This window comes from Myxocyprinus asiaticus, chromosome 24 (assembly GCF_019703515.2).
Source record: "Myxocyprinus asiaticus isolate MX2 ecotype Aquarium Trade chromosome 24, UBuf_Myxa_2, whole genome shotgun sequence".
NCBI lineage: Eukaryota > Metazoa > Chordata > Actinopteri > Cypriniformes > Catostomidae > Myxocyprinus > Myxocyprinus asiaticus.
In genome coordinates, this window is record NC_059367.1 from 837,501 (window position 1) to 850,573 (window position 13,073).

General features: G+C 38.5%; 2 protein-coding genes across 2 annotated transcripts in view; one reads left to right on the forward strand and one right to left on the reverse strand.

Moving 5' to 3' along the window:
* The window catches only part of LOC127414552 (synphilin-1-like), a 285,700-nt gene that overhangs the window by 211,855 nt on the left and 60,772 nt on the right, over positions 1–13,073 (forward strand). The gene's annotated exons all lie outside the window — the stretch shown is intronic.
* The window catches only part of LOC127414550 (centrosomal protein of 120 kDa-like), a 39,845-nt gene that overhangs the window by 13,020 nt on the left and 13,752 nt on the right, over positions 1–13,073 (reverse strand). The window contains exons 9-16 of the mRNA XM_051652655.1: positions 12,869–13,046; positions 12,634–12,783; positions 7,493–7,675; positions 7,229–7,322; positions 6,972–7,115; positions 6,720–6,809; positions 6,535–6,627; positions 3,946–4,107 (exon numbers count right to left, since the gene is read on the reverse strand). Coding sequence (XP_051508615.1) covers positions 3,946–4,107; positions 6,535–6,627; positions 6,720–6,809; positions 6,972–7,115; positions 7,229–7,322; positions 7,493–7,675; positions 12,634–12,783; positions 12,869–13,046 — 1,094 coding nt within the window. The remainder of the gene's footprint in view (positions 1–3,945; positions 4,108–6,534; positions 6,628–6,719; positions 6,810–6,971; positions 7,116–7,228; positions 7,323–7,492; positions 7,676–12,633; positions 12,784–12,868; positions 13,047–13,073) is intronic.

Genomic DNA, 13,073 nt, shown 5'->3' on the forward strand with positions numbered 1-13,073 from the left:
CCTTACAAGCGCTCTCCATTCTCCCCCGCTCTCTCCCGGTGTCTGACAGAAAGCAGATGCCAGCGGGATCCCGACACACGATGGACACTTTTCACAAACGAGGAGAGTGAGTCCAGTTAAAAAAAGGAAAAACAGACAGGCGGATTCTGCCCGGATAAACCGGTTAGTGTGTGTCGACATGGGACAAGTGTATGTTTACATGTTACTGACACGAGAGACAAGACAAGATGAACCGCTACACACAGACACGGCCAAACAGCTCTCATCACGGGCTGCTTCTCTTTTCGCATGTCAGAAACCTACTTTGCTTGATTTGTTAGCTGAGGGTCGGGCCAGATGCTTTCTGGGAAAAAATGAGACGGCAAACGGCAGTATTTCAGGAGATGGACTGTCTGCAGAACATCTGAAGATGTTGGAGAAGCTGCGATTCTACAGGAAATAGACGGAGTCTGATGAGACTCACTGGAGCGTCAAATAGAAACTCTCATTTTGAGATATTTACCACCGAAATCTGCCAAGAGACTTTATAGTATTTAAGCATTATAAGAACAAAGCAGATCTATAATTTCCATTCAGTTTTGTGAACTGCCCAGCATGACTTTTCATCCAAAAAGACAATAATAATAGTCTAATAATAATAATAATAATAATGAGTATCAAAAACATCTTTACCTTCAAATCTACTGTAGAATGTTTAAGCATTATAAGAACTAAGCAGATCTACTGTATTTAAACTGCTGAGCATGACTTTTGTCAGAATAGACAACAATAATAGCCTAATAATAATAATTTTGAGTTTCAGTAATGTCCTTTCATCATTGTAAAGTGCATTTCACACAAGTTGAGTCGAGATGTCAACACTCCGTTCAACGCCAACGTCAAGCGGCGCTTTGCCCTCCACATGACAAACGTTACAGAAAGCATCATGGAGGGGCAAATTTACGAGCTTGCCACACACAAAAGTGGGAGGTGTGCACAATAAACATTGAAACATTTATCTGGAAGAGAAAAATGGCAATTGATTTGATTGCAGAAAATAAAAAGAGGACTCCTTTATGTTTATATCTAAGTGTTTTTTTTTGTTTTGGTGAATGTAATTACTGTACTGTAGTGTCTTAAAGACATCATTTGTATGAGGCAAAAACGTGTGTGAAAAACACTTTGTTGTGAAGTTGGAGCCGAGGTTGTGCTGACGCGTCACTCCATAGACTTCAATGTAATCGGCAGCGCTGATGCGAGTCATGTGAAAGCCCTCAACATGTATAAACTTTTACACATTTATAGCTCTTACACCCTTTTCTCTCCATGAAGAACAAGGTAGACTCACATGCTGATTCTGAAGTAAACGAACAACATGCCCCTCCCACTCAGTCGGTCCGTACATGTACCAGGTCATTCAGTTTGTTTATGAATGAGAAGTTTCACGAGGGCCGCTTCTTACTCTGCATGCACAGCTGTAGCCAAGCACGCGATTGGCTGTAGCTGTAACCAATCAAAGAATCTGCCTCGGTTGGACCGCGACTGCCAAGCACACGATTGGCCATAGCTGTAACCAATCAAACAATCTGCCTCGGTTGGATCGCGACTGCCAAGCACACGACTGGCCGTAGCTGTAACCAATCAAACAATCTGCCTCGGTTGGACTGTGACTGCCAAGCACACGATTGGTTACAGCTATGGCAATCAAACAATCTGCCTCGGACCGCGACTGCCAAGCACACGATTGGTTACAGCTATGGCAATCAAACAATCTGCCTCGGACCGCGAATGCCAAGCACACGATTGGCTGTAGCTGTAACCAATCAAAGAATCTGCCTCGGTTGGACCACGACTGCCAAGCACACGATTGGCCGTAGCTGTAACCAATCAAGCGATCCGCCTCGGTTGGACTGCGACTGCCAAGCACACGATTGGCCATAGCTGAAACCAATCAAACAATCTGCCTTGATTGGACAGCGACTGCCAAGCACATGATTGGCCGTAGCTGTAACCAATCAAACAATCTGCCTCGGTTGGACCGCGACTGCAAAGAACACGATTGGCCATAGCTGTAACCAATCAAGCGATCTGCCTCGGTTGGACCGTGACTGCCAAGCACACGATTGGCCATAGCTGTAACCAATCAAGCGATCTGCCTCGGTTGGACCGCGACTGCAAAGAACACGATTGGCCATAGCTGTAACCAATCAAGCGATCTGCCTCGGTTGGACCGTGACTGCCAAGCACACGATTGGCCATAGCTGTAACCAATCAAGCGATCTGTCTCGGTTGGACCGCGACTGCCAAGCACACGACTAGCCGTAGCTGTAACCAATCAAGCGATCTGCCTCGGTTGGACCGCGACTGCCAAGCACACGATTGGCCATAGCTGTAACCAATTAAACAATCTGCCTCGGTTGGACCGCGACTGCAAAGAACACAATTGGCCATAGCTGTAACCAATCAAGCGATCTGCCTCGGTTGGACCGCGACTGCCAAGCACACGATTGGCCGTAGCTGTAACCAATCAAGCGATCTGCCTCAGTTGGACCGCGACTGCCAAGCACACAATTGGCCGTAGCTGTAACCAATCAAACAATCTGCCTCGATTGGACCGCGACTGTCAAGCACACGATTGGCTGCTGCTGTAATCAATCATGAGGGTGTAAGCAACCTTAACCGTTGATGTTTTCACAATATGCAGCCGCCGGCAGCGACAAAACGACACAAATTTTTGTATTTGACTCCTATTCCGAATCCTGATCGTTACCATGTTTTGTACATGTAACAGAAAATCTGGCTAGCAACACAGTCAAACCGTTCAATTATACTGAAATATTTTCCAGGAAAATTTATTATTTTCCAGGATATTTGGGTATTTTTCTAATTTTCCATGATTTTTCCATGACTGGAAAACTGCATTGCAAAATTCCAGGTTTTCCAGGACGCATGGGAACCCTATTTTAACCATAAACAAGCCAGAAAAACACTGTGGGCTCTTATTTTAAAATGTCTGTTCTCCTATTTGCTCACAAACAGACAAGGGAAACAGACAAGGATGCATGCAGTCTATGTATTTATTTGCAGCCTTTTGCATTTTAATAATTACATTAGGCCTATTACGATTCCTGTCTTTCCAATCATCAAATTTAAGATAATCAAATGATAATTAAGACTTTTTTTTATACCATTTAACATTTTTAATATTTTTTATGGCCTTAAATTTGGCTTTAAAGACAAAAACATCAAGGCATGATTTTCAGGTGAACCTTTTCAAGTAGCTGATTACTCGGGACTTTATGACATTTATTCGATTACAGACATTTTTGAGGACGAGTGAGAACCCTGTAATATGAGATGTTAAATGTATATCATATCGCAGTTCAAATCGCAATATTGTTTTATGATTTTATTTGACCAAATTGTGTACATCTTTGTGTAAAAACAGTAATTTTGACAAATTAATTGGAGTCACATGAGATAAAGATTCCAGTCACAGTTTTATTCTACATAAGGATGCTTCCCCCCTCATGTTGGCATCACATGACCAGCTGAATTTTAGAAACTTTATCTTAGAAACACCACTGTTATCAGACACTTTCAGTTGAGGAATAGATTAACTATCAGTGACAAATACACCTGTGAATAAAATGTTTACTTTTGTGTGAAACTGTATCCACACTGATAGTGTCAGTATAAATATCAGAGAGAGAGAAAGACAAAAATGATCTCTAGACCTACTAGTCAGAGTATAATGATCTCACTGGATTAATGGGTCACTTCTTTGCTCCTTATTTACAAGCGGGTGGATTAGCAGATATTCACAGTATTCAGTACACTATCAGCAGGGCTTCAGAGAGGAACGACCTGACCTTATGACCCCACCAGTCAACAGGCCCCACCCCTCCAGCTCGTGCTCTTAGAAGGAAAGAGTTCAACATCACAGGTCGCGTGTGCTGTGTTTACCTGCTGTTGTTGTCGACTCAGTTGATCCTCCAGTTGTCTGACCTTTGACCTCTCCAGCTCCACCTGGTGGGCGCAGTCCTCGCGCAGACGTCGGCCGCTGTCCTGCAGCTCTCGCATGCTGAACTCGTGTTCCGCACGCACCTCTCGCTGCAGCCGCTGCGTCTAAACATCAAAGAAACAGCTCAGAAATTTATTGATATCATTTTATCTGAAGCAGTTCATATTTGATGTAATCCATTAACTGGTGAATCTCATGAAAACATGTCTTAACAAAATCAAAAGAAAAAAATAAGACTTTTCTAATCCTAAAATTTCATGCAAAATATAAAGACAGCGAAGCATATTTTCCCTCCTCAATAATAATTATTTTTTTTTAATGCCATAACTGTTAAGTGTCTGAATGTTTTGCTTTAGAGTTTATTTGTCGATTTATCTCCTTATTCTCAAAGGTGATTATCATTAATATAATGTAGTAATTTTTTATTGTATTACCTAGAGATCCCACACTTTGACCAACAAAATTCCATTAAATTATCATGACCTTTCCAGGTGTTTCTGATTACCAAATATGTTTATTTTATTCAGACCAATTCGCTAAAGACTCATTCAGACCAATTTGTGAATCCTTTTGACCTGTTCACTGACAATACTGACTGGAAAGAACAATTCGCTCTCAAATCGTACATCACTTTGGCTCTAGCTGGTGAGATTTTTACAACAAAGGAAAATTAGAAACATTTAAATTCACTATACTTGACTTGTAAGGTTTCTTCGATTTCCATTACTTTTCCAGGACTGGAAATTACCATTTTTAAATTCCCTGATATTTCCAGTGACTGGTTTTTCCATGACAATGTAATCCCAGATTACCATAAAAAGGACTGTAATACATTTTTTAAATACATATATTTTTGTAGGGGTGTCGATTTTACGTGTTGTGCGATTAATTATATAAAAATTAATGCAATTAATCATGCCCATATACAATATATAAATAATATATAAAGTTTTTAACCCCTTAAACTCTAGTGCATTATTTGTGTGCTGCTGCACACAGTTTTTCACACTCAAACATACAAACTCACAATTAACACATAATGTGGAATAATTTCAAAAAATTTGTCTAATTTTTTCAGAAATCTCCCAAATAAAGAAAAAGACTCCAATTATTCATAAATAATATTGTATGTGTTAATAATCTTAAGATAAACAAAGCTTTAAAAAAAAAAATTAAACAATTATATATACATATATTGTCCTATTTTTATAAACATGTAATTCTGGTTCTGTTAACTCTACCTCACTTTGAAAAATCTCATTTTATTCCACTAGATGCCAGATTTTTTTTTCTCCATCACATTCCATCACAATGTACAGATCTGAAATGTAGGTGGCGCTCTAACGCATTTTATCCCTTACAGATGTGCTCGTCCATAGACATTCAGTCTAATTTTCAGTTCAAGCACCACCCTCGTTATTTCATTGAATATCTCGGCCTCTGAGTGGACTAGAAGCTCAATCTGTCATTAGAAAACTGAGCTAACCTTAACCCTCCCCTTTGTGATGATATATTTTATCATCAATAGTCGAAAACATATTTTTATGATGATTTATTTAGCATGCTTTTCCTGCTGGATGGCATCTTTTTTTCTAGACATCTAAGATGTAACAGATTATTCACACAAGCAAGCTCATAGACAAGTTAACAATTGATAATTTTTGGTCAAAGCAGATATAACATTTTTAACTGTTTGGGGCTTACAGCAGCAGTGATCAGCGCATAAGAGACTTTGTATTTGATTTACAGAAAACAAATTTCAACTTTGTGATTCTTTTTAAAATCTTTTAAACTGTGATATTAGTGCAATAAAATAAACTGTACAGTCACATTCCTGAGAGTGATAGCTTTCATTTGATATATGACTTGTCCATTTATGTGCTATGTGAAGGACTTTCATATAAATATTTCTACTCCATTACCTCTAGGGGGCGCTAATTTTCAACGCGAATGTTTTGAGGTCTTATTTTGTTCTTTTAAGTAACACAAATGCAGAAGTTGTGGTTATCTCTGAAATGTTCAGATTTTAAGCTTTCAAATGATACGTCATATGCCCGACTTATGTATACGGAGACTTTAATGTTTTAAGCGTAAATGTTATAGCGCGATATAGCGCCCCCTTTGGGACCCGCCGGCAGTTACATATAGTTTAAGAGGCTAAGCAATGCTTTATTCATCTGCCACAATAATGCAATTTATTTCAAACTGAACTTCTATCCCTATTATTTATTATAATATAAATATTATATATATAAATATTTTAATTATTATGCATTATTTGGGGGTCTTTCTCAGCAAATAATGTATACGATTATTTGCAATTAATCAGTATTTCAATTAAAAATTGTAATCAATTGACAGCCCTAATATTTTTATACATAATTAAAAATGATATCAATATATAATAAAGGCAGTACAACAAATGTTACCATGATGTTTAACTGTATAAACGTAATGATTTACTACATTTGTTTTTCCATACAAGAGTAATGAGAATTAATTTTTAAATGTTCTTGACATCTAAATCACACCTCCATCTCAGCATGTGCGAGAGCTTTCTCTCTCTTCTCCAGATCAGACAGAGTCTTCTGCAGCTGCTCCTCTAGAAGATTATACTCCATCTCCTGAAACTCAATCACAACACCTGATATAAGCATCTAGATGTTCACATGATGTGAAGGGTCTGTGTCAGTGTTATCTGTGCTGATGTGTGGACCTTCTTCTTGAAGAGCGCCTCCCGCTGGTGGTCTCTCTTCCTCCACTCCTCCGCCAGCGCCTGCATGTGACTCAACTCCTTCTGCTTCAACTGTGATCAAAACAAACACACAACAAATCATTTGAAATACTCTTCCAAATCCAAATGTTACAATACTGCATTTGAAGATTAATATGTGTTCAAATGCACATTTCGTGGCATTTCAGAAACAGTTTTGCAGAGCCGTTCAGTTTAAATGAACTGAAGTGTCACCTGATTATCAAAGAGATCTTCCTGCATCTCCTTCCACATCTCCAGCTCCAGCGCCGCCTTGTACTCCAGGGTCTCTCGAGGTCGTGTGAGAGTCTCCGTCCCCCCATGACCCTGAGAAGTGGCTGCTGCTGCCGTCTGTGGCCCCTGATGAACAAATATTATCCATAACCCCACTGCTCGAACCACACACATGCCCTGATCCTCATTAGCCAACTCATTTCCATCATACAGCATCTGATCAGAGATATAAGAGTCACCTGTGATGATTCAGAGATGACAATGTCTTGAGCTTTCACGAAACCCAGATCTTCTAGAATGGCCACATAACAGAGTTCAGCCAACTTCTCTGACCTACAGAGAGACAGAATTCAAGAGGAGCAAATCAAACGGTTTCACTCATGCCTTCATCATGTTTCCTACATTTCAACACAGTGTGTTCTGGGACTGCCATCTAGAGGTCAGTTCAGTGTATTAGAAACAATCCAAGAAAAGTGAATCTGTTGAGTGAATTTCAGACAAACCCATCAGTTTTAATGATTGGCAGTCTCTCGGTACAGCTCTGTCTCCAGTGCTGCTGGCCGGACGGGTCGAGGAATCGGGTTTTCTCTGAGCGGAGGAGATGAGAGAGCTGAATACTGACAGAACCCAAGAGAACATCTGGAGAACTTGAGTCTCTGTGCCACATCTCCACCACGAGAGGAACCCTGAGTAACACACACAAACACACGAGAAGCCCGCTCTTTCATCCTCTTGTAAACAAATAAACTGCGTATGGCTAAACTGCCGATAGGCCTACTTTTATAAATAGATCGTTTTTATTTTGTTCGGTGTTAATTGCTTTTGTGTTATTGGCTGCTGTCTACCAATTGAAATGCAATTAAGATTGAAAGTGAAAACCATCAAAAATAAAAATCATGGTATCAAGGTGCACTGCAATATTATCAATATTAAATAATAGAACAATTATATGAAAAAAAAGAAAAAAACAAGAATAATTTTCAATGATACTAGAGTGCAACTGTTAAGTTGTGCATTCGATTCAGTAATCACATTTGTAATTTAGTTCGACTCTAAACGGTCTACCTTCTTAAAAATAAACTAACTAGCTTCCACCGACAAGATAAAACTATGCTTTATTTCTTCAGACATTAGCATTTATAACAATAATAAAAAAAATATTAGGCTATTTATTTGCAGTTTATTTGTTGTTTTTCTTTCTTTTTTTCCCACTAGCACTGACATTTATTTTCTGTACATCTTAAGCACTTTCTAAACTTTACAAATAAAACGAATTAGTAATATACACACTGTATATTAACTGTTGCGCTGCGATGAAGCATTGAGAAGCATCGAGGCAAATGTCATCTTTTCATGATCATGATTTCTACAAGCTGTAAAATTGGAAATAAAAGCTTTATTGGGGAGAAAAACAGTAATAAATAAAATATTATATATGCAAACTATATTAAATATATTATATAAAACACTCAAATAATTTGGGTATTATTTGCAACCTAATGTGTTGGAAAATAGCAATTAATTAATTTTCTGTATCATTATGTTCTTGCCCTTTTAGGGTTAAGAAAATAAATGTCTGAACAAACAGTTGGCCTGTCATTACGTTGCAACTGTGGCAAGTTAGTCACCAAAAAGCTATACGGAGTCATTAAAAAAAACTGGTAAAAGTGTACTGTATCTTCCATGGGATGCTCACTGAGATTGTACTTCAGTTTTGAAATGATCCCTGCAGGACACGGCACTTTTTCGTCACAATTTACAAACTGGGTAACCATGATTACCATTTCTGGAATGCCCAATTCCCAATGCGCACTAAGTCCTCGTGGTGGCGTAGCGACTCTGGGTGGCGGAGGATGAATCTCAGTTGCCTCCGCGTCTGAGACCGTCAATCCACACATCTTATCACGTGACTTGTTGAGAGTGTTACCATGGAGACATAGCGCTTCATGCTATTCTCCACGGCATCCACACACAACTCACCACGTGCCCCACCGAGAGCGAGAACCACATTATAGCGACTACAAGGAGGTTACCCCATGTGACTCTATCCTCCCTAGCAACCGGGCCAATTTGGTTGCTTAGGAGACCTGGCTGGAGTCACTCAGCACACTCTGGATTCGAACTAGCGAACTAGTGAACTCCAGGGGTGGTAGCCAGCATCTTTACCACTGAGCTACCCAGGCCCCAACATGATACCCAAAGTATTCCTACATCGCGTACTTCAACCGCACCATATATGAGGGGTACATAAAGTTCAAGCAGCAACAAGTGAAAAATAAACTATTAGTTCAATCATCCAACTAAATGGAAAGGCAGGGAAGGGATTTATAAATATAATAATTATATGAAATAATGACAACGAATCAATAGCAACAAAATATCACATTAAGTTTAATTGCACCTATGGGTAATCAGTTTGACATCAAGCTTTATTTTTTTATCTATCTTAATATAGAGAATATTTTGTAAGCCTATACTTGATTTAAAGTCTTTCTTTTTTTAACCGTTTTTAAACTGTTGATATTAAAGTGATATAACTGGGAAGAGGAATATGCATTAATAGTGACAATGTGCAGAAAGTTTACATATAGCCAGTTATGACAGAGATCCTGATTAAAGGCGAAATGATCGATATCGGGATCGGTATCGGCCGATCAGGTGACTAAAAGATCGGTGATTGGTGTTGGCTGTAAAAATCCTGATCGAAGCATCTTTAAATATTACTTTTTACTTTTTTTCTGACTGTAAAGAACAGAAAGGAGATTAAAAGACACATTATTCAGTGGAGTCGCTTCACCTTTGATGGACACACATTACACGGAGGAAACGATCTGTTTTAAGCTCAAGCACTTTTCAACAAAACAAGGTGATTTTCCAGGTGTTCCTGGTTCGCGATGTATCGAAATTCAATATATCGTCCCATCCCTACTATATATGTGACATTAATCACTATATCCACAACATAAACGTCATATTACCACTTACATCTACACAGACAATTAAGACAATCAACAGGTGAACTCGAACTAAGTTACGTATTAGTCAGAATGTGCTGTCTCCTTAAACACATGGCACGCCACACGATATGCGAGTCACAGCTAATACTTCAGTATATTTATAATATGCTATGATTTCAGGAGTTGTGCTTTATCTTACATATTTAAAATTAATCTTAAATATGCTTGACACATAAATAATTGTATTTGTTATAAGGTCAAAGTCAAATGCAAAAAAACGTATTTGACAGTCAGGATTGTTTATTTTCACAAATAAATGGTTTCACATACAAATATTTCAGGCACTTTTATATTAAATTAACAAAGCATTTGGTGATTTGGTAACAGTCCTCTCAAGTCCTTTGAAGAATAATGAGAAACAGTGAGTAAATTATTGCAATATAATGTAGTTTTGAATCGCAATTATATTGTATCGTGACCTAGATATTTATATACATATATATGGCCCTACATCAGCACTGCTGTGATTCGGCTGCAGGCTGAGTGCCGCAGGTAATCACAGCAGTGCTGATTTAGGGATATATAGCACAATTGCGAATGTGATATTGCTTATATACAACAGTTCAATGAACAAGCAAATTTCAAAATGAGGAAAAACTGAGTATGGTCATAAAAACGCATTTGTGCAACTACATTCTTACGCAACGGATCAGAATCTGCCGTTGCTGGTTCAAAGCAAATGATGCGTCCAAGCCTCCTTTAGTAATTCAAAAATGTCACTTCAGAAATAGTATCAGGGCTTGTGCTGTTTCTAACAAGTTATTGGATAAACAAGGATGGATGTGTGTGTGTGTGTGTGTGTGTGAGAGAGAGAGAGAGAGAGAGAGAGAGAGAGAGAGAGTTGCCACACCCAAGCAGAGATGCTGTCATCTTTCTCAGTGGAAAAATAGCCGTCCAAGTGGGGGTATTTCTCCGTTGCGCAAGAGTTTTTCACTACAGAAACTGCAGTCTCCTCCACCATTTTAAACAGCACATCCTCTCCAATGTGGAAACTCCGGTAAGAGGTAAGCACCTTGAGTTTGTGTAATTAATCAGTCTGTTGTGCCTCTCAGCTGTGATGAGCCTTAATGCTGCAGTTATTCGTTTAAAGCCGTTTAAAGCTATTTCCTGACTTTAGTAGTGTAGTAGTAATACGAGCGATCACATAGTGCTGATGAATGAAAACACTGACTGACACTGACTCACTTCACATCACCAACTGGCTCATATTACACACAAAAAGTATCTTTTGCCACCACCTGCTGGCTAACATATGTAATGTCAAAAAATTACATGTAAATAGACACATATACAGTAGCTTTTAACACATCTGCATTGCTTACACTTTAGTTTAGCGCTCCACGAACACAAGCAGAGTTATACACACAGTGAAGCGTCAGAGTGCTGATGGTGTGAGATCATCAGTACTCATGGAACGTCTCTCGTCCAATCAGATTCGAAGACCGGAACTAACAGTTGTGTGTATGTATATGAATATATATATATATATACACACACACACACACACACACACACACACACACACACACACACACATACACACATCTTGTGTTTCCAACCCGTACTTGCTAAGGCTTAAATCATAGTTAACATATATACACACACACACAATTAAATATTTTCACACTTTTTGCATAATTTGGCAAAATAACAGCTTGATTGGAAATGACGGCCAATAAAAAGTGATATTAATTTCCCTTGATTTTTCTTTGTTTTGTCTCATATTTCATCTCAGGCATGCTCTTTACTGACACTTTTGACCACTGACTAAATTTAAAAGACATTTTCATCAAAATACAAAAATTATGACTAAAATAAAAACCTGTGAAAAAATTAAACTGGCTGGTCATGTGATCTCAACATGGTGACTCCCATGATTCAACCCACTCCATATAGATTGAAACCGCTTTTATTAGAATACTATTATGACTGGAGTGTACATACTTTTAAATTAATTTCTTTAACAGCAAATCATAATATATATATATATATAAATAAATAAGAGGTAGACCGATTTATCGGTTTTACCGATTACTTGGTGCCGATAGTTGCTTGTTTTTATTCCTCTGTGATGTCACAGTATGTACATTGTATGTACAAATATACATACATACAAAAAACATTCATCTGGTGATTATATAGGCTATAAAAAGCCTAATTTGGTAAACGGCCTACTTAACTATAGACCACTATAATGGAACCAAATCTCCGTCATTACAAAATATGAGTTCCCTGTGTGTTTCGGGCTTGTTTATAGTTTAAAAGTCCCACGTTATACAAAAAAATACAAATAAAATAAATACAAAATAATAATAATTTCAGGAATTTGGGTTGAACTTTGGAATTTTGGGATAAGCTGCATCTGCGATTTTTATTTTGTATTTATTTTTTATAAATCGATATTTAAAAACTATCTGCTTATTAATCGGTTATCTGACTTTTTCACCACTTAAGTTATCGGTATCGGCAAAATCCTCTATCGGTGGACCACTAATATAAATATAACAATAACAAATAAATCTTAAAAACACTTTTAATTTTGTTTTATTTTCTATTTATAGTGTATTATTATTATTATTATTATAACTGATGTCCTGAAGTGTCGACAGGCTGCAGGTTGATCTCACCTGAGGAAGGTGTCTTGAAGCTGATTGGACAGAGCAGCAAAATCAAAGGCGCAGTACGACTGTGGGAGAAAGACCTCTGTGTTCTTCTGTATCTCCACCGCTGGACTCGTCATGATGGGAGCAGCACTGCCGAAGAACTGATATGTGTATCTACAACCAGACGACACATTTGAGCCAACAGCACTTGTTGAGCCAACAAAGTTTGTGAGAGTTCAGGTCACGTGTCATGATTCACCTCAGGATGCAGTTGACTGTGAAGTTGGTCCGGAGGTCTCGGACACTGCGGAGATCCAGACTGAAGCAGTAGTGATGAGCAGAAGCAGGGATGCAGATCTTTGGAGCAGAAACTGAGACAGACGAGTCTGGAGCATCAGCCTGCACACGCACATCAGGGGCAACAGGGGCAGGAACATCTGAAACCACAAAACATGGTTATTGAT